The following is an 18,888-nucleotide window of genomic DNA, read 5'->3' as shown; positions in this document are numbered from 1 at the left end:
AATTCGAGGTATACAAGGCATTCTGGAACGGAATGCTTGCATAAGTCGGGGAGCGTCTGTATTCTTTGCAGCCTCGCAGTCATTCCTGAACATGGGAAACTGAATTTCCAAGATTAACAGTATTGGATTCCGTTTTTTTTTTTTTTTTGTACAAGCCACAGAATACAGTTAAAACAAAGAAATCAGAGCTATGACACAGAGAATTCACTATTAATTCATCACTGGTTTATTGATAAGCACAAATCCCAATAATTATATTAACTGAGAACAAACCTTCCTGTTTATCATCCTTCTAAAGGCATCCTTCACCTCCTTGTTCCTCAAGCTGTAGATCAGGGGATTCAGCATGGTAATTATGAGTATATAAAACACAGAGATGATCTTGTCTGGGTCTGTGGTGTAGTCGGAACTGGGTTGTAAATACATGAAGATCAAAGTCCCGTAGAAAATTGTTACGGCCATCAGGTGGGAGGCGCAGGTGGAGAAGGTTTTGCGTCTGCCCTTGGCAGAGTGGATCTTCAGAATGGCAATGAGGAGGTACATGTAGGAGAATAGTACAATGAGAATCGTAGTCATGACCACTATAGTGGACAAGGTGAAATACACCGTGTTAGCGTTGTGGGTGTCGGAGCAGGACAGCTTAAGGATTGGGGGGATGTCACAGAAAAAATGGTGGATGACATTGGAGTCACAGAAGGTCAAGGTAAATTATAAATGGAGTCTGAACAACTGCGTTCACAAAGCCACATATGTAGGAAGCAACCACTAGTAACACACACAGTCTCGTTGACACGACGAGGCTCTAGAGCAAGGGGCTACCGAGTGCTAGGAAGTGATCAGATGCCATTACCGCCACCAGGCAAAGCTTCCTTGGTCAAAAAGTTACAGACAAAGAAAACCTGTGCTCGGCACGCAGCGGGAGAAATGGGTTTGGCCTGAACCCCAAAGTCATCAGCAACCGAGGCATTACCAATGTCAGCAAGAGACAATCTGCTGAGGAAATAGTGCCTGGAGGTGTGGAGTCGGGAGTTGAACCTGATCAAGATGATCATCCCTAGATTCCCCGCCAGGGTGATAACATAGATCATTGGAAACAACACAAAGAGGGGGACCTGAAGCTCCGGATGATCCATGAATCCCTGGAAAAGGAAGTCTGTAACCATAGTGTAATTTCCCTCTGCCATTTCTTCCACCCATGTTCTCCTCCTTTACAGGGGAAAAGTGAAACATACAATTAAACAGGAGCCAAGAAAGGACCAAGAGCGAATCCTTCACACTCATTCTGACTCCCCTCGGCCTGAGCGGCCACAATGTACTTTTCATTCCCTATGCTCCCTAGCTGCAATTTGGGCCTGGGCCCAGGCTCCCTCCTACCTGGAGCAACTCAGGCTGTTTGGTCCAATTAACTCCCCCTGGGCAAGGTGACAGGAAACAAAATGTGAGGTGCCTGGCTGCTCTATGGCATCCTGGAGGGGGAAGACCCCCCCACACATGGAGACCCCAGAGCTCTGATTAAGATGAATGGGACTGTTAATACTTCTCAGAGCAATTGTTTTAGGCAGCCTGCAGACTCAGGCAGATGACACTGCATTGGCTATGCATTGAAGGTCAATTCCACAAAGGGCTGGACACCTGAGGCCTATTTAATGAAAGTGGAGATTCTGGGCCACCATTCTGGAAGCAACAGGGTGAATTCCATGGCAAACTTTGTGACCACAGAATCACACTAGTGCAGAAGGACTTGTACTAGCTGAAGATTTATTTAAAGTTTTTTTTTTCTGATGTTAAGGTGTCAAGAAGGTAGACATTTATCAGCTGAGAAAGATAAAATCACATTTGTATGGTAGCATTGATCCAATATTGTGCTCTGATATTTTTCATTGAAACTGTATTAATACAAGATAAAAAAGAAGCCCCATGAATGGGGTTGGGTACGGGGTCAACTCTTGAATCCTGGAGGAAGCTGCATCTGAGTGTTCTTCTGTGGGTTTCTGTCCTCTCACTATTACTCACCATGGGCTAAACCCTATTATCCCTTGGCTCGAGTCTACCGAGCAGAGCTTAAGGGTAAGGCATTTCCATGGTGTAGAAAGGATCCTAACAACAGCTGGGCAAAATTCTTTGGCTGAAACTTTTTTTCAGAGAAAAATGCGGATTCAGCTACACCAGAATGTTTGCAAAATTGTTTTGGGTTCTTCAGGTGGGAAAAACATCAAATAAATTCATTTCCCCACTGATAAACCTTGCTGTTCAGTGTCCCACCTCTGCAGGGAGGGGCGAATGGACAGCTCCAAATCAGTGTTGGTGAGAACAGGGGCTTTTCTGCACTGGGAAGTTATTCCTGAGCAAGGTAATAGGTGAATGTAAGGCACTAGAGCTATTCTGGAATAGCTCCTGGTATGGACCCTCTTAATCCACTGGATTAAACTAAACCAGAAAAAGAAAAGTGGCCACATAGGGAGTTACATTAGGTACCTGTAGAGTCAGTTTCCCAAATCAACCAGCCCTAAAGCAATAGAATTGTATCACTGGTGAGAATAGGGCTAATCAGTAGATAGCAATGATGAGAAAAAAAATGTATGATCAAAAGAGCTGTGTGAATACCTGATTTCTTGGTTTGCTGGCTCTTCTGAGACATAAATGAAAAATTTAGTTTCTGGTTGACTCAAATTGATGTTTTTTTCAAAAATTTCAATTTTTTTGGCTGACTGACAAGTTGAATGAAATGTTTTGTTTGATCAGTTGCTGTTTTTCCAATTGTTATATTTTTTTAATAAAATGAAAGTAAATTTTGAAACAAAGTCTTTTAAATGGGAAACTTAAACTATTTAGACCTTTTAGATTTTTCTGAGGTTTTAGTTCAAAGCAAAATAATTCAGCTCATTTGACACAAATTCATAAAATATTTCAGTTAACCCAAATCTGCATTGCTCAGAAAAACAAGTATTTTGGCCCAATTTCCCCCTACCCCCAGTTCTGCTGAACAATATGTCATGTTGCTCAGAGCAAAACTATCCCAATTCAATTTAGTCATGAGGCTCACATTTTCAACAGTGAGGGTGGTTAACCGCTGGAATGAACTACCATGGGAAGTGGTGGATTCTCCAGCTAGAGATGCTGTGAAATCAAGACCCAGTGGCTCTCTGGAAGACACACTTAATAAAACACAAGTTAATGGGTTTAATACAGAGGGTAACTGTATCAAAGTGTGACCTGAGTTACACAGTCAGACTAAATGATCTCATTGTCCCTTCTAGTTCCTAAAATATACGATCAATTTATAGCATTGCTGTTAGTAAACCTATAAAATCACTATATGGCATTGATAACGAGGAGCCCTGTGGCACCTTAAAGACTGACACATTTATTTGGGCATAAGCTACTGTGGACTGGAACCCAGAAGTGGGTTATAGCCCATGATAGCTTATGCCCAAATAAATGTGTTAGTCTTTAAGGTGCCACAGGACTCCTCATTGTCTTTGCTGAAACAGACTAACCCAGCTACCCCTCTGAAATATACGGCATTGGTGGGAGTAACATTACATGAACATTATTATTGATAGTACTTAATTAATTCATTAGAATTAGGCTTAATCCCAACCCCCTTCTGTTAGGTGCTGTACAAACATATAACAAAAAGACAACCTCTGGCCAAAGGAGCTTGTGATGTAAGCTTAAAATAAGAGACAAGTACAGATGGAGAACAGATGGAGAGCAGAATAAGGTGACAAAAAGATGATTGAAAATAAAGCTGTATAACAAGTATAGAAAGCCTTGTCATAATTTGTTTTTTTTTATAATTTTAATTTTTTAATAATTTTAATTGATAATATCAATGTTTATTTTAAGCCTTTTTGTTTTAAATGCTTAAACCTTTACAGTCGCAGGAAATTATGGGGGATCAGACAATGGGAGGTCAGACATATTCTTTTTAATGACAGCCAACACTGAGATTCAAAAAGTTAAAGCTTTGTAACTGTTAAAACACAAATTGTCAACATCACATGTCAAAATAAATATCCTTAAATCAAACTCTAGTACATTCTCAAGCAGCAATTTTTCTTACTCTTGCCTAGCTGTAAATTTCAATTATTGAAGGCAATATTTTTTTCATTGGTTTGTGTGCTTGTGGGGAAATCAACATTTACCAACATTTATTGAGAAAAGTCTGTTCCTTCCAAGCCTAAGTATATGTGATAACACTGTTGAGAATAGATGTATATAGCACTGGTATGAATATAGATGTGATCAATATAAAGACAAGTGCAAAGTACTTCACTCTGGAAGGAAAAATCAAATGCACAAATACACTGTGGGGAATAACCAGCTAGGGAGAAGTGCAGCTGAGATGGATCTGAGAGTTCAAGCGGATCACAAGTTGAGTATCAGCCAACAATGAGATGCAGTTGTGAAAAAGGCTGTCTGGGGTTTATTACCATGAGTGTTGTATGTAAGACCAGGGCAGTAACTGTTTGGCTCTACTTGGCACTGGTGAGGCCGCAGTTGAAGTTCTGTGTCTAGGTTTGGGAGTCACACTTTAGAAAAGATGTGGGCAAATAGGAGAAAGTCCAGAGGGGACCAAGAAAAATGACAAAAAGGGTTTGCACAACTTGATTTATTAGTAAAGGTTTAAAAAAAATTGGGCATGTCTTGTTTTGAGACAAGATGACTGAGGAGGGACCTCATAGGCTTCAACTACGTTAAGGGCTGTTATAAGGGGGATAGAGATTAATTTTGTCAGACTCACAAAGCCCTTATGAGGCCCAGACGCTAAAGAGAGCAAAAGTATTGAATTCTCATAGTGCAAGTTACATACTGAGCATTAATCAGAGCAACACATGAAGAAATTAAAGTTAGAGGCAAGTTTTATTTTATTTTAAATCTCAGATAACCTTTCAGGGCAGCATTTCAAATAGATTAATGGTCAAGAAACAAGGAAGGGTGTCTGTTGCAACAGCCACATAATGACAGGACATTAGGTAACATTGTTCCTCTCAAGCAATTGTAAAACATAATTTTCATATGCTACATCAGTTCTTTGAGTTTCTTTTAATTCCTGTACAACATTTGAGATACACAAATGAAGGCAGTGACACATAGACGATACTCCTCTCCTTCTTCCAATTGTTCTTCTCAATTGACTGGAATTCTCATGGTGAACAAATTAGCTGAGAATGTTTTTCCAGTCTATCACCCTCTTAAGAGAATCTTTAACCTCCTTGTTCCTCAGGCTGTAAATAAGGGGGTTCAGCATGGGGACCACCAGGGTATAAAACACAGCAGAGATTTTCTCCTGTTCCAGCGAGTAGGTGGAACTGGGTTGTATGTGGCTTAAGCTTACAGGTCCATAGAGCATGGTGACAGCTGTCAAATGAGAGGTGGAGAAGGCTTTCTGCCTGCCCGTGGCAGAGTGGATCCTCAGGATAGAGAAGAGGATGTACAGATAAGAGATGATGACAATCAGGAGGGTGAACATGGCAATAACCCCAGAGAACATTATGAGGAAAATCTCACTGATGTGGTTATCAGAGCAGGCGACCTTCAGCAATGGGTTAGTGTCACAAAAGTAATGACTGATAACATTGGGCCCATAGAATGACAACTTCAGCAAGCCACATGTGTGGGTCAGTGAGTTCACAAGCCCCCCTACATATGAGCTGGTCACTAGATGAATACAGACTCTCTTAGATATAACAGCAGTGTAGAGCAGAGGGTTACAGATGGCTACATAGTGGTCGTACGCCATCAGAGCCAGCAGGAACCCTTCTTTGGTCAAAAACATGACGAAAGAGAAGTGTTGGGCAATGCAGGCAGAGTAAAAAATGTTTTTACACCCCACTAAGAAATTCACTAGCATCCTTGGAGCAAAGACTGAGGAGTAGCAGAGGTCAACGACAGACAGGTTACTGAGGAAGAAGTACATGGGGGTATGGAGTCGGGGATCAACCCTGATCAATACGATCATCCCGAGATTCCTCACCAGAGTAAGAACATAGATCACCAGGAATGCTGTGAAGAAGGGTATCCTGCATCCCAGGAGGATGAACTGGGTCACCATGCTGTGATTGCCCCCAGCCATTTATACAGGGGTACATGAAACCATACCTGTCGGGATAACAAGAGCGAGCAGCATGAAAGAAGGAAATTTCATGGCGTGAATTAAATTTGAATGACACCACCGGGCTTGAGTGTGGGTAGTGAATATCTGACAGGAAACCAGCTGCCGTGATGTCTGGGAAAAGTTTGGATGGACCTTTAGATTTACACTCACTTTTCATGAGGACTGAGATTTTCAAGGCTGAGTAGGAGATTTTGACATCCAAGTCTCTGTAAATGTGACTAGAATTAGGCATTCAGTTCCCTGTAGGGAGTTTCCAGATTCATGTACATTATCACAAATTTTCCCCAATGAAATATACCTGGCATGTGTTTGAGTTTAGGAACTAGGTACTTTATATTGTCTGCTCACTGAGGGTAAATTAGAAAGCACTCATAATTTAGTTCATTCCAGATAATCCTTTTAGATGACTACAGTTATGTCCAGTCACTTGGTTACTGCTGCTTCATAACACATCCCCTTGCAGTGTTGCTGATCCCAAGCATTTGAAAACCATGAATCAGGCTTCCAAAAATCATGTGATTGGCTTAAAATCTTTTAAAAATATCTTTTAAAAATAATACACGAAGGGTTTAGAGAGTGGGAGGGGAAAGGTAATTCTTTTTTGTGCAGGATTTTGATATTTCAGAATTTGTTTGGATTAGGAACAAAACCCCAGTATTTGAAGTCTCTGAAAAGGGAATGGATCCCTGGAGCCATGTACATTGGAAATGTTGGATGTCCCCAGCCCCCAGGGCAATCGGCAAGTGTGGTGACTCCAAGGCCATGGACTCTGGAAGCTCTGAGGTTGCTAGCAGGCCACAAGGCAGGTTGCCAAGGAGCTGGGCAGGTTAGCTAGCAGGAAACCAGGCAGGATTCTGATGTAGGCAGTGTTTCCCTGATTCCATGGTGCTGCAGTGATATTGGCCCGTCTTCAAGAAATGCTCCAATTTCACTCAGTCAGCAAATTGCAATGGAGCAATGTTTCACTGGAATTTTTCTGACCAGTTCTAATTGTGGTCTTTTGATTTGCTTGCTGGTTTCTGGGCCCTGAAGGGGTCATGTTTTTAAGCTTTTCTTAGCAACCCTGAGGGCTAGAAACATACTTTAAAAAAAAAAATCTGAGATTCCTAAGTGATCACATGGCTGAAGGAGCTGGGGCTTTAAGAGAAGCACCAGATATTATGAGAATTGGTAACTGTGCCTTTGTAGTGGAGACAAGCCCTATGTGTACAGAGCAGCCATTGAAAGATTTGGTTGTCCTATTATGACACCCTTTGAGGAACAAATGGGCCCTCGATTTTGTCTCTATTTCTCTCCTCAGGGTGTCCTTCACATCCTTGTCTTCAAGCTGTAGTTCAAGGGGTTCAGCATGGGGATCACCACCATGTAGAACACGGAGGCCATTTTGTCTGTGTGCAGTGAGTAGCTGTCGCTGGGTCGGAAGTACATGAAGAGAATTGTCCCATGGAAGATGGAGACGGCCATCAGGTGGGAGGCGCAGGTGTAGAAGGTTTTGCACCTGCCCTCGGTGGAACGGATCCACAGCACAGTCGCAATAATTAAGATGTATGAGGATGGTCACTCAGACTGCCAAAGAGGAAAACAAGGATCTGGTTGATGGCTAGAAGAGGGGAGCTTTAGAATTGGGTTGATATCACAGAAAAAATGATTCAGAATACTGGAGTGGCAGTAGGATAATCTTAGCAAACCGCTCGAGTATATCACAGAGGTCAGGAAGGCCCATAGATATGAACCAGCCGCCAGCCGTAGGCAGTGCTTTGGTGACACGATGACCGTATACAACAGCGGGTTACAGATGGCTACATAATGGTCATACGCTATTACTGCCAGCAAAAGGCACTCAGAGATGACAAACAATAGGAAGCTAAAATATTGGATGATGCAAGCTGTGTAGGAAATAGCTTTCCTCTCTGCTAAGAAGCTCATCAGCATCTTGGGAGCTATGACTGTGGAATAAAAGGCATCCACAAGGGACAAATTCTTGAGGAAGAAGTACATGGGGGTGTGAAGTAGGAGGTTGATCCTGATTAAAACCATCATCCCCAGACTCCACACCAGGGTGATACCATAGATTACTAGGAACACCACAAAGAGGGGGACCTGCAGCTCTGGGCGTTCTGTCAGTCCTGTGAGAATGAACTCGGTCACTGCCGTACAATTTCCTCCAGCCATTCATTCAGCCTTGGGCGCTAGCTGCTTGATCAACCATAAAGGAAGGCATTAGTTCTTATGCAAATGGTGTATCTATTATAAAGAACTGTGGTCATATGCATCGAGACCCTTTGAGTCGTGGAATGGAACCTGGAACAACTGATGGGAAAACCCAGAACTCCTTCACTTCTTCTAAAGGAGAAAAAATGCCTTATCTCTAGGAAAGTGCATTACCCTGCCATTTAGTCTGATTTACACATTGTGACCCTGATTCGGCTGATATTTTAATTTCACGTATGAATGTAGCCCCACAGACTCAGTGGAATGCCTCACATGCATAAAATTAAAGAATACGTGCAAGTTTGAGGGACTGGTGCCTTAGACAGTAGTAGGATCCATGGATCTCCATTATACCTGGAAACAATAACATGGATAGAGGTACGCACAGTTTGCATCACACTTACTGGTTATTGGGTGACACCGAAATATACCTCCATGTTTTTAAATCATCGGCTACCAGGCAGTACACATCACAGGCTGCTCCCAACGTTCCCCCTCACCCCTGGGGCCCTGTGACACCAGGGGAGTCTCGTCCTTTCAGGGCAGTGGGGCTCTCTGTTAGTTTGGACAAGCAGTTCCCTCCACCCCAGAAGGCCCCGCTCCCTCCCAGGCCAGAGAAAGAGCAGCACCCGGACAGTCCCCAGCAAAAGTTCACAAGGTACCAATGCTGGGAGGGAGGAGTCGCCCTCAGTTCCCACTGATTTCACAGATTGCGGTTGTGGGTATTCAGCACCTGGCAGGTTCTGCCCTCCCCAAAGACTCTCGACGTGGGGAACAGTCTCCTGCAAGGAAAGGGCTGGGAGCCCTCTTGCTGGCCCATTGCCACCACACTGGGGATGGCTCTGGAGAACTCCACTCACTTGCTGTAGATGGGATGGAGCTGGGTGGCAGATGCTCACCGATGCTTAGTCTCTTGCCCTCCTCCTCAATCTCCTACACCCAGGTGGGCTGGAAAGGATGCTGCCCAATGCCCTGCCAGCAGAGCAGGGGGTAGAAGCCAGGAGATCGAAAGTGGCTGTGAAAACAAGATGATGTTTTATTGCCAGGGGATGGAGAAACCCAGGCTAGCAGCCGGGGTTCAAAACAATGACCTACGGCCAGCAGCACACCTCCCATCTCTAGGTCTTCTCATACCTCATGCACATTCCTGAAGCGTGATGACCCACGGGCTGTAGGGGAGTGTCCCCAGCCCCACTGATGGAAACAGAGGCCTGGGCAGGAGAAGCCACTGCCTCAGAGTCGCACTGGGAGTCAGGGATAGAGCCGGGGAGGGAGCCCAGGAGTCCTTTGTCCAGGCTCCCACACTAACCACTAGAGGAACACTCCCTTCCAGAGCTGGGAAGTGCCAGCAGGAGCGATTCCCAGTCTCCCTGGCTCTGAGTGTGACCTGCTGTAGTGACTGAGGCAGGGGGTTGGGAGTCTGGACTCCTGGTTTTCGTTGGTGATTTTCCTCTATTCCCAGACTCCCTGGCCCTGAGTCTGACTGGTGGAGGAGGTGGAATCTTCATCCTTAGAGATTTGTATGACCCAGCTTGATAAAAAAAATTCATCTATTTAAAATTAAATTTGTGATTAACAACCTTTGTTAAGGGTGAAATTTATGACAATCTCTTGAATAATGTAAAAGGAAGAGAAAATGTAACATGAAGTGGAATATGTTCACTGACAACTTTTTAAGACATTCACACCACTGGCGTGATAGCTAGGCCCCTGGAAGCAAAGTTAACTGAAATGCTAACCCACTTTGGACAGCAGTAGCTTCCTTGAAAGGTGCAGAAAATATTTTCTTCATTTCAGTTTATTCGAATAGTTCAGTTCAATTGACAAGTTCATTGAAATTCAAAAAAGCCATTGGGAGTTCAAAAAAACAGGCAAACTTGTTTTTCTCCCTCAATCCATGGATAAAAAGCTAGGTGTGAGGGGATGGACCTACTGGTTCATAAATCTAGAAACACGTGGAGATGAGAACGTATCATTTCAGTTCACTAACCACCCTTCAAATTTCCTTTGTGTAAAAAAATCAGTTAGTTTTAAATGCAAAACATTTTTGACAGAACTCTTTTCTTATGCTTCTCTTTCTAGCTCTAGCATGACCTTGGTGTGTGACCAAAGAGAGGTCACTTCTTTTCTCTTTCCCTCTGTATCATGGAGATGGAGAAAATTCTCTAAGTCCTAGCAGACAAGGGATTTGAGCATGTCAGGTGTGTTAAGGCCTTGTGCTCAAAAGGATAGTGAGTGATTGTTGTTTGGGGCAAGAATACCGATGGATTTGCTACTTGTCCCCCATCCAAAGCTAATAACACATCTCTGTGGTTGCAATCATGAGTTAGAAATTCTCAGTGCCCCTCTGTCTCCCACAGCCTTCAGGTGTCCCTTGGATTATGGAGGCTTGGATGCTAACAGGACTGGAATTTGTTACTGGCTCCCTCGGTGTTTCTAGCCAATGAGGGTCTTAGTCTGGCCTCAGAGGCCCACACCCCCAGACACTAAAGATCAGGGTGGAATGATTTAATTCAAATGTTTTGTATTTGTATTTTTGAGTTATTTTTCTAATGAAAGATTGATTCTTGTGAAATTCTTAGTGGTGGCAGATGACAGTACAAGGAGCAATGATCTCAGGTTGCAGTGTGGAAGGCTTTGGTTGGATATTAGGGGAAAAAAATCACTAGGAGGGTAGAGAAGTAATGGAGTGGGTTACCTAGGGAGGTGGTGGAATCTCCATCCTTAGAAATTTTTAAAGCTCTTCTTGACAAAGCCCTTGCTGGGATGATTAAGTTAGGGTTGGTCCTGCTTTGAGCAGGGGGGTGGACTAGATGACGTCCTGAGGTCTGTTCCAGCCCCAGTCTTCTATGATTCTATGAATAGGTAACCCATAAAAACATGTTGACTTGTTGGTTTTGCAGGATACATAAAAACAGAAAAGTTGATTGAAACATTTTTTTTTTTTCATTTCGAACAAACTGAGGTCAAGAAGTATCTCTCATTAGTGCATTGAACTGATTATTCCTGGTCATAAAAGTCCTTCCAGATTTTAGAAGCAGTAGCTCACATCTCCTTCCGATTAGCGTTTATTCATACATTACAAGAGGAAAAGAAACCTTCATCCTTTTTCAACTCCCAATCAGTTTCTTAAATTAGAATGAAGTAGCTGCATCAACTGAAATGAAGAAAATATTCTTTCTGCACCTGCAGAAGAGACTGTTGCTGCCAAAATCTGGCTGAGTATTTCAACAACTTCTGGGCTCTGTTTCATCGGCTATGAAATTTCACACACTTAGCACCACATTAAGCCCAATTGCTTGTAATTCACTAAAAGGCACTTACAGAATGACACCCACTTGTGAGATGAGGACACCACGAAACAGAGAATTCACCTCTCCCCTGGGTAATTTGTTCCAGTGGCTAGTCTCCCTCACTGTCAAAAATGTGTGCCTTACGTCTCATTTGAATTTCTCTGGCTTTAGCTGACAGCCATTGGTTCTTGTTGGGCCTTTCTTGGCTAGAGTGAATTAGCCCTGCCCCGTGAAATCCGATCTCTCTGTCCTGCTGGGATCCTCACAGCCAGGAGAACCCAGGAGGGGCCTCCTAGATGTTTTTCTGCCAGGCTGGGGACAGGACTCTCTGTGGGGATATCAGATGGACCTCCAGAGGCATGCAGAAGCAAGGACACTGCAGCAGCCTGGTGTTGGGCTCAGGGCTTTGGCCTTGGCAGCTTCTGCTCCAGCCATGTCTCTGGGTGCCTGGGCTTAGGGTTTCTGACCCCCGTGGCTGCAGCCAGGTCTGGGGCATTGAGCTCAGGACTTTCATGCCCCCTGGCTCCATTCCTGCTGGTGCTCTCGGTGCCTAGTCTCAGGGCTTCTGCCTGGCATCTGCAGCTGGGGCTCAGGGCTTCCCTTGCTGTTCCTTCTGGGGCTCAGGTGTCCATTTTTCTGGATGCCCCCAAATTGGCCAAGGCCCTTGCATTAATCTGCCAGGGCAGTAGTAGGTAGGAGCCCCCTCCCGAGGTGCTCCCAGCAACAGGGACCCACCTCCATATCTGAGAACCTCCTCTAGCTTCAGAAAGGCTGGTGGCTGCTTCTCTCAGAGCCCAGGTCTGACAGCAGCACAGAAGTGACCCCCCTACAACAATGCTGTGACCCCCCTACAACAACCTCTGAACTCCCCTATTCCCCCATTTTGGTCGGGACCCTCACAGTGACAATACCATGAAATGTCAGATGGAAACATCTGAAATGGAGACATTGGTTAATTTCAAGGCCAGAGGGTTTTTAATTAGTCAAAGTGAGCCATGACTTTGGTAGGGACCTGGCTGTTATGGAGGCCCTAGCAGGTTTGCTCTCCCAGTTCTCCTGAAAGGCCATTGAGAATGCCTGCTGCCTGGGAAATTTCCCAGAATAAGCTACCAGGAGTGGGGGGAAATGAAGGAAAACAACCAAAGCCTGAGCTAGGATGGAAAGCATTGATCCAAGCGGTGTTTGTACCCCTCTGCCCCCAGCTGCCTGCCTATGGTGAAATGGACAGCGGGGCACTGATTTCTATTTGTGAACTTGCTAAAGACCTTGGGCTTCAGCACAAGCCTTACAGCCCATACTCCAAACGCTTGGCTAAATAGCCAAGCTGGCTTTTCAGAAACCTTTCTTCCCAGTGCTCTGTGTCCACTTTGGATTGTGCCCAGCAGAGGGAAAGGTAGAGGAGGCTGTGCCAATGTCATGCACTACACCACAGATACACACAAAACTCTGGAGGGGGGAGGAAGAGCTCAGTGGTTTCAATGCCTGCTAAACCCAGGGTTGTGAGTTCAATCCTTGAGGGGGCCATTTGGGATTTGGGGCAAAAACTGGGGATTGGTCCTGCTTTGAGCAGGGGGTTGGACTAGATGACCTCCTGAGGTCCCTTCCAACCCTGGTATTCTATGATTCTGTGATTGCAGAGCATATTATCTAGGACAGAAAATGATTTGGCCATAACTTACAAAGTCCTCAGTGTTGAAAGTACCATTGATCCAGAAAACAACGGGGTGGAAAGAGGGGACGGAGAGTTGCAGTAACCAGCCTGGACTTCCAGTGTCTGGCCAAGCGCATCTCCCTCTTCAGGGTTTTCACTGATATCTTCTCCAAACTGGTCCTCCTGATACAATCTGAGGTTACATCCTGGCCTTCAGGGACACTGGCAGAATCTTCACTGTTCCCAGCTGCAGCATCACCCTAGTTATCCTGCCTGATAAGGATCCCACCAAGGCTCAGCTCGATGTCATGTGTCATGACAGGCTCTTTGCTGAGGGCCCTTGACAGCCCCCAATCTAGATCTGAATCAGATGGGTGTGTGCAGGTGCATTTCCTGACTTTTTACTGGAGTTCTGGGCCCTCTGATGCTGCTGCTTCAAATGTTTCCTTCTCTCTCAGTGCTGAATAGCAGAATGCTCCATGCCTTTGGCTGTGTGAAATACAGATGTCTAGTCCCATTGCTCTGAAAGAAACTGTATTCACAGCTATAATCCTGGCAGATATTGATTAAAACCTTGCTGTGCTCCTCTAAGTGTATTTGTGATTGGACGTGCTTCTTGCTAGGGTGGATTTTCAGATTTATGGACTGCATAAAACAGAGGGAAAGATAAAGAGAAGCATCAGCATGTCCAGGAACATGAAGAACATTTGAAGACCATATATTGGTGTCCAACTACCTCCTGCTGCCAGGAGACATAACTGGTATTTTAATGACACTCCCCACCCTCACTTGTGCCTGACCTGAGATTCAGAGCTCTAAGGAATTCTGTCCCCTCGTGTCAGCAGAACAAATAAACCCTGCCTCCAATTACCCGTTACACAGTCCATTTGAGTTCAAGAAAGAGAGAGCTCTCTCTTGCAACAAGTTTTAACATTATGGGGCAAAGACTAAGGTGAGTGGTCTATTTTTCTTTCCATTCTAATACTTGGGGAAAGCTCCAAAATCCATTCAGTTGACCAAGAGAAAAGATTGTTTTTCTGGACTGAAAATGCTGATGTTTTTGACCTCAAAATGTTGTCTTCATTTTCTCTCACAAAATAACTTGCAGTCAAATGGGACCAACTGCCTAAACTATTCTGAATGCTGCATCAGTGTTTGGGAATATCAGGATAGATCATCATCTGGTGTCAGTTGTCACGGATACATCAGCATCAGCAGAGCTATGGTGATTTATACCAACCAAGTATCTGGCCCATTGTGCTTTAATGAGTTAAATGATTCCATACACTGTGCAAATGCAAATGAATATAGTATGTTTAAAATTACCCCTTGGTTTCAAAGAATCTTGTTTAAGGGAGGGTTTTTTTTTTCTAAAAATGTGTTTCATTTATTTGAATATCAAACATTTTTATTTAAGATTTCCCAGAGTGGGTTTAGTGCTGGTGAAATATTCCCAGTCGACAGCCCTAGAGAGAGAAGATTGTGAATAAAGATGGTACAGTGTGGAATGGGCAGCACTGGCTTCCCCAATGCACCATTCTCTGCCCCCATGGAAGGGCTCATGGGCTCCAGGTGGATACACACTGATAATGAGATGAAATATCTCTTATATAGTTCAGAGTTTCTTCTTAGCATGCAGTGGAAGAAGAAACAGGCACATCTGGACCCACCTAGCTTCTAACGGAACCACCTTTCTTAATGCTGTTTGATCTGCACTTCCTACTACCAAAGTGTCTCATTGTGCCCCTCTAGGTGGAGATCAGTGGGTATTCTCTATGAAGCTGCCTTATGTCTCTGCTAAAGAAATTACTTCTGAGAAGGACAGGCTGGTCCTTCTATTGTCTTCACTCACTCAAGGGAAATTATAGAGATTTGTAGCTGTAGGTTGTACAGGATGACAAGATACTGCATGTGACCATGGAGGAGAGCAAGAGAGATTTTTACTTAGTAATCAACAGGGTCCTTTCCTCTTGATGTGGAAGCTTTTCCAAACTCACTTGCTGCCTCTGATTCCCCACTACAGAACTCCAGTTTTAGGCTGTGCAATAAGATAGAGCAGGCATGAGTGTCTCACCCATAGTTTTAATTCAGCTCCTAATGCTTAACTTTGCTGTTCATTCATATCTCCTCAGTTAATATACAGTGGAGCATTGTGAATATAACTTATTCATTTCAACAAGAATGCTGTTTCCTGAATTTTATCACTGTTTATTCCAAGTTTGTGGTTTTAATTGACTTGTTCTAAATAGCAGGGCTCCTAACTCTTTTTTAATTCTGGAAAGGCGCTAGAGTGGTAATATGAGGCTTAAATCTACCACTCCATGCACATCCTTGCCATAGATCAGGTGGCTGTGGTGACGTCTGGACTTTTATTTTCATGATAAGAAAGTTATATTTGCAATTGCAAACTTTGCATTGTTTGCGGTTGGCATTTCAAAAACGCTGACTTGGAAAATATATTGGCAATTGTCAATCGCTTCTGAGCAAGCAAACTTTTGAAATTCCGAAATGCAAACCTCTTTTTATTTAAGTTATTCTTCTGCTTTGCCATTGTCTTTCAGTTCAGTTTCTCCAAATATCCACAGTAATAGTGTCATTCATTCAGAAATTAGATTTTTTTTTACTAGCAACTTTGGCTCTTTCTACCTTAAAATGATTCGTTAACTACTTTATTTTCTGTCCCACATTTCATCACAGTTAAGAGGGAAGACAGCATATGAATGTGTTCTGGACATTGCTTTGTTATAACAAGGTAAGAGTTGATGATGTTTTCAGATCAGTTCTGAAACCTGGAAATGATAAAGGATATAACAATACATTAAAATTACATTTTGTGGAAAACACATTTTATTTTTCAGAGGTCTGTTTAATCTATTTTTTTTCTCTTTGATGTTTTCTTTTGGTTTCCTCTTATGAGGAAATGTGATTCGTCCATACAGGACAATTGAAAAGTGTGTGCGTGTGTGCGCATTTTAATTTTTCACATTGATAAGGTAAAGAATTCTGTAAATCTAGTACCAAAATAGCCACATCAGTAGGAAATAGGCCTTCAAGATGAGTGTGACGTTATGATTCCATTTCCACATGGAAACTTTGATTCCTATCTTTGGTGTTTTTTTGTCTCATGGAGAAATGCAAAAACTTTGTTACTGGTGACCTTGTTCATACCCATAGCTGGGCAAATCTGAAAAAAAAATAGGAGCTGAAATTAAAAGCTTAAGATCCTCATGCTCCTATTCTCCTTTATAGGCCAGTCTTTCTGGTTCGACTACATCTCCCAGTTGCTCCTTTTCAAAACCAAAATACTTCAGATTTCAGCCAAAATATACCAGTGCCAAAATACTTCAGATATGGGGTTTTGCTCCTGAAAGCTCAAAAATTTCCAAGGGGGTAGGTGGGAATTTTGACCAGCTCTACATAGTAGCCCTCTGCTAACAGTGAGGTTAATTAAACCTTGGAATGATTTACCAAGGGTCATAGTGGATACTTCATGGACAATTTTTAAATCAAGATTGGATGATTTATTTAAAAGATATGGTCTAGTTGACAATGAAAAATATTGAAAAAAAATTTGACCTGTGTTATACAAGAAATCAGATGAGATGGGGGTTTTCAACTAGTTGTCTGCGAACACCTTGGGATCCACAGACTATATCTAAGGGGTCCTCAAAAGGTTGTTGTTACCATAGAACACTGGTCTTTGACCTGTGGCCCGTGGATTCCTAGGGGTCCACAGATTATGTCTTAGATTTGTATCTCAATTCAGAATTTTTGATTGGTCTGCAAATGAAAAAAAAAAACCCACTGGACTAGATCATCAAAATGGTTCCTTTGGGCTTTGGAATCTATGACTAAATTAAATTTCCACTTAGGCATCTCTTAACAGATAACACGAGTCTCCACTGTACATCAGATTTATTTTTGTGGTACCCATTGCTACTATCCCCTCTCCTGCCTCTTCTTTGGCACAGACAACAGTGACAGGAGAAATGGCTCCTGGGAACTGCACCACAGTGACTGGCTTCATTTTTCGAGGAATAACAGACAATTCAAAGCTGCAAAACATCGTCTTTGTGTTCTTCTTCGCCGTTTATTTCTGCACCCTGGTGGGGAACGTTGGGATGATTCTGCTGATTAGGATTGACTCCCAACTCCACAGCTCCATGTACTTTTTCCTCAGCCATTTGTCACTCTTAGATGTAGTCTACTCCTCTGTGATTGCCCCCAAGGCGATGGTCAGTTCCCTGGTGAAGAGTAAAGACATTTCTTTCCCTGGGTGTGTGGTTCAGTTTTTCCTTTTCTCCTTCTGTGCAAACAATGAGTTTTGCCTCCTGGCTGTAATGGCCTATGATCGCTTCATGGCCATCTGCAAGCCATTGCTTTATAATGTCATCATGTCCAAGACAGTCTGCTTCCAGCTGGTAGCTGGCTCTTACCTGTGCACCTGTGTCAATGCCACTGTGCATACATGTACTATATTCAGTCTGTCCTTCGGCCACTCCAACGTCCTCGATCATTTCTTCTGCGATATTCACCCACTCCAAGAAATCTCCTGCTCTGACTTTCGCATCAGTAAGCTAGTGCATTTCACCTTTGCAGCCATAGAAACAATAGGCACCATTCTCATCATCCTCATCTCCTACATTTACATCATCTTTGCCATCCTGAGGATCCGCTCCTCACAAAGCCTTCTCCACCTGCGCCTCCCACCTGACTGCCGTTTCCATCTTATATGGGACCCTGATCTTTACATATTTAAGACCCTCATCTGGCAGCTCAGTGGACTGGAAGAAAATGGTGGCTGTGTTCTATACCCTTGTGATCCCCATGCTGAACCCCCTGATCTACAGCCTGAGGAACAAGGAGGTGAAGGACGCCCTGAGGAGGACAATATACCAGAAAATTATTTCTCACTGTATGTAAATGTGGGGACTGGTTTTTACTGATCAGTACTGGAGTGCAAATATGAGCTAGTTCTCACTCATTAAGTCAATGTCCAGAAATTTCTGTCATCATGGGATTTACAGGAGAAAAGAAGAAGGAAATGGAACTTGTCAGCTTTCTTCATTATCTGTCTCATTTCCCTTGAAAAACAGTATCCAGTAACAGTGTGACAGCTTCTCCTTTATGCATTGATATGTAATTTCTGCAATATAGGCACCTCCCCCTGTTTGTCCCACTGCCTTTTGAACTGTATTGGTTAATTCAGCAGATGATATGAAGAGGAGATACTCGGACTGTAACTCTTTTTTTGTTAGGTTTCAGAGTAGCAGCCATGTTAGTCTGTATTCGCAAAAAGAAGAGGAGTACTGGTGGCACCTTAGAGACTAACCAATTTATTTGAGCATAAGCTTTCATGAGCTACAGCTCACTTCATCGAATGCATCCGATGAAGTGAGCTGTAGCTCATGAAAGCTCATGCTCAGATAAATTGGTTAGTCTCTAAGGTGCCACCAGTACTCCTCTTCTTTTTGTTTTTTTTGTTGCCACTGCTATTATCTCAGTTCCCACAGCCAGCATGTAAAATCACTCTACAATTAAATAAAGTGAGGTGTACATGGAGAGATGTTTTTATAGGTAGATAGTTGGACAGATGGTTATGTTCGAGGACA

General features: G+C 43.3%; 2 protein-coding genes and 1 pseudogene across 2 annotated transcripts; 1 reads left to right on the top strand and 2 right to left on the bottom strand.

The window, feature by feature from the left end:
* Positions 1–5,164: 5,164 nt before the first annotated feature.
* On the bottom strand, positions 5,165–6,079 carry LOC144266774 (olfactory receptor 5J3-like). The gene has a single exon (XM_077820273.1). It carries the CDS (start codon positions 6,077–6,079, stop codon positions 5,165–5,167), a length of 915 nt encoding a protein of 304 aa, XP_077676399.1.
* A 1,599-nt stretch (positions 6,080–7,678) lies between these two features.
* Positions 7,679–8,293, bottom strand: LOC144266469 (olfactory receptor-like protein COR3). The gene has a single exon (XM_077819912.1). The coding sequence runs from the start codon at positions 8,291–8,293 to the stop codon at positions 7,679–7,681; it is 615 nt and encodes a 204-aa protein (XP_077676038.1).
* Positions 8,294–17,265: 8,972 nt separating this feature from the next.
* On the top strand, positions 17,266–18,199 carry LOC144265595 (olfactory receptor 5J3-like; annotated as a pseudogene).
* Positions 18,200–18,888: the final 689 nt, after the last annotated feature.

Source organism: Eretmochelys imbricata, chromosome 6 (genome assembly GCF_965152235.1).
Source record: "Eretmochelys imbricata isolate rEreImb1 chromosome 6, rEreImb1.hap1, whole genome shotgun sequence".
In the NCBI taxonomy this organism is placed as follows: Eukaryota; Metazoa; Chordata; order Testudines; family Cheloniidae; genus Eretmochelys; species Eretmochelys imbricata.
The sequence above is the reverse complement of the archived record's forward strand: the minus strand, read 5'-3'. Positions and strand labels throughout refer to the sequence as shown.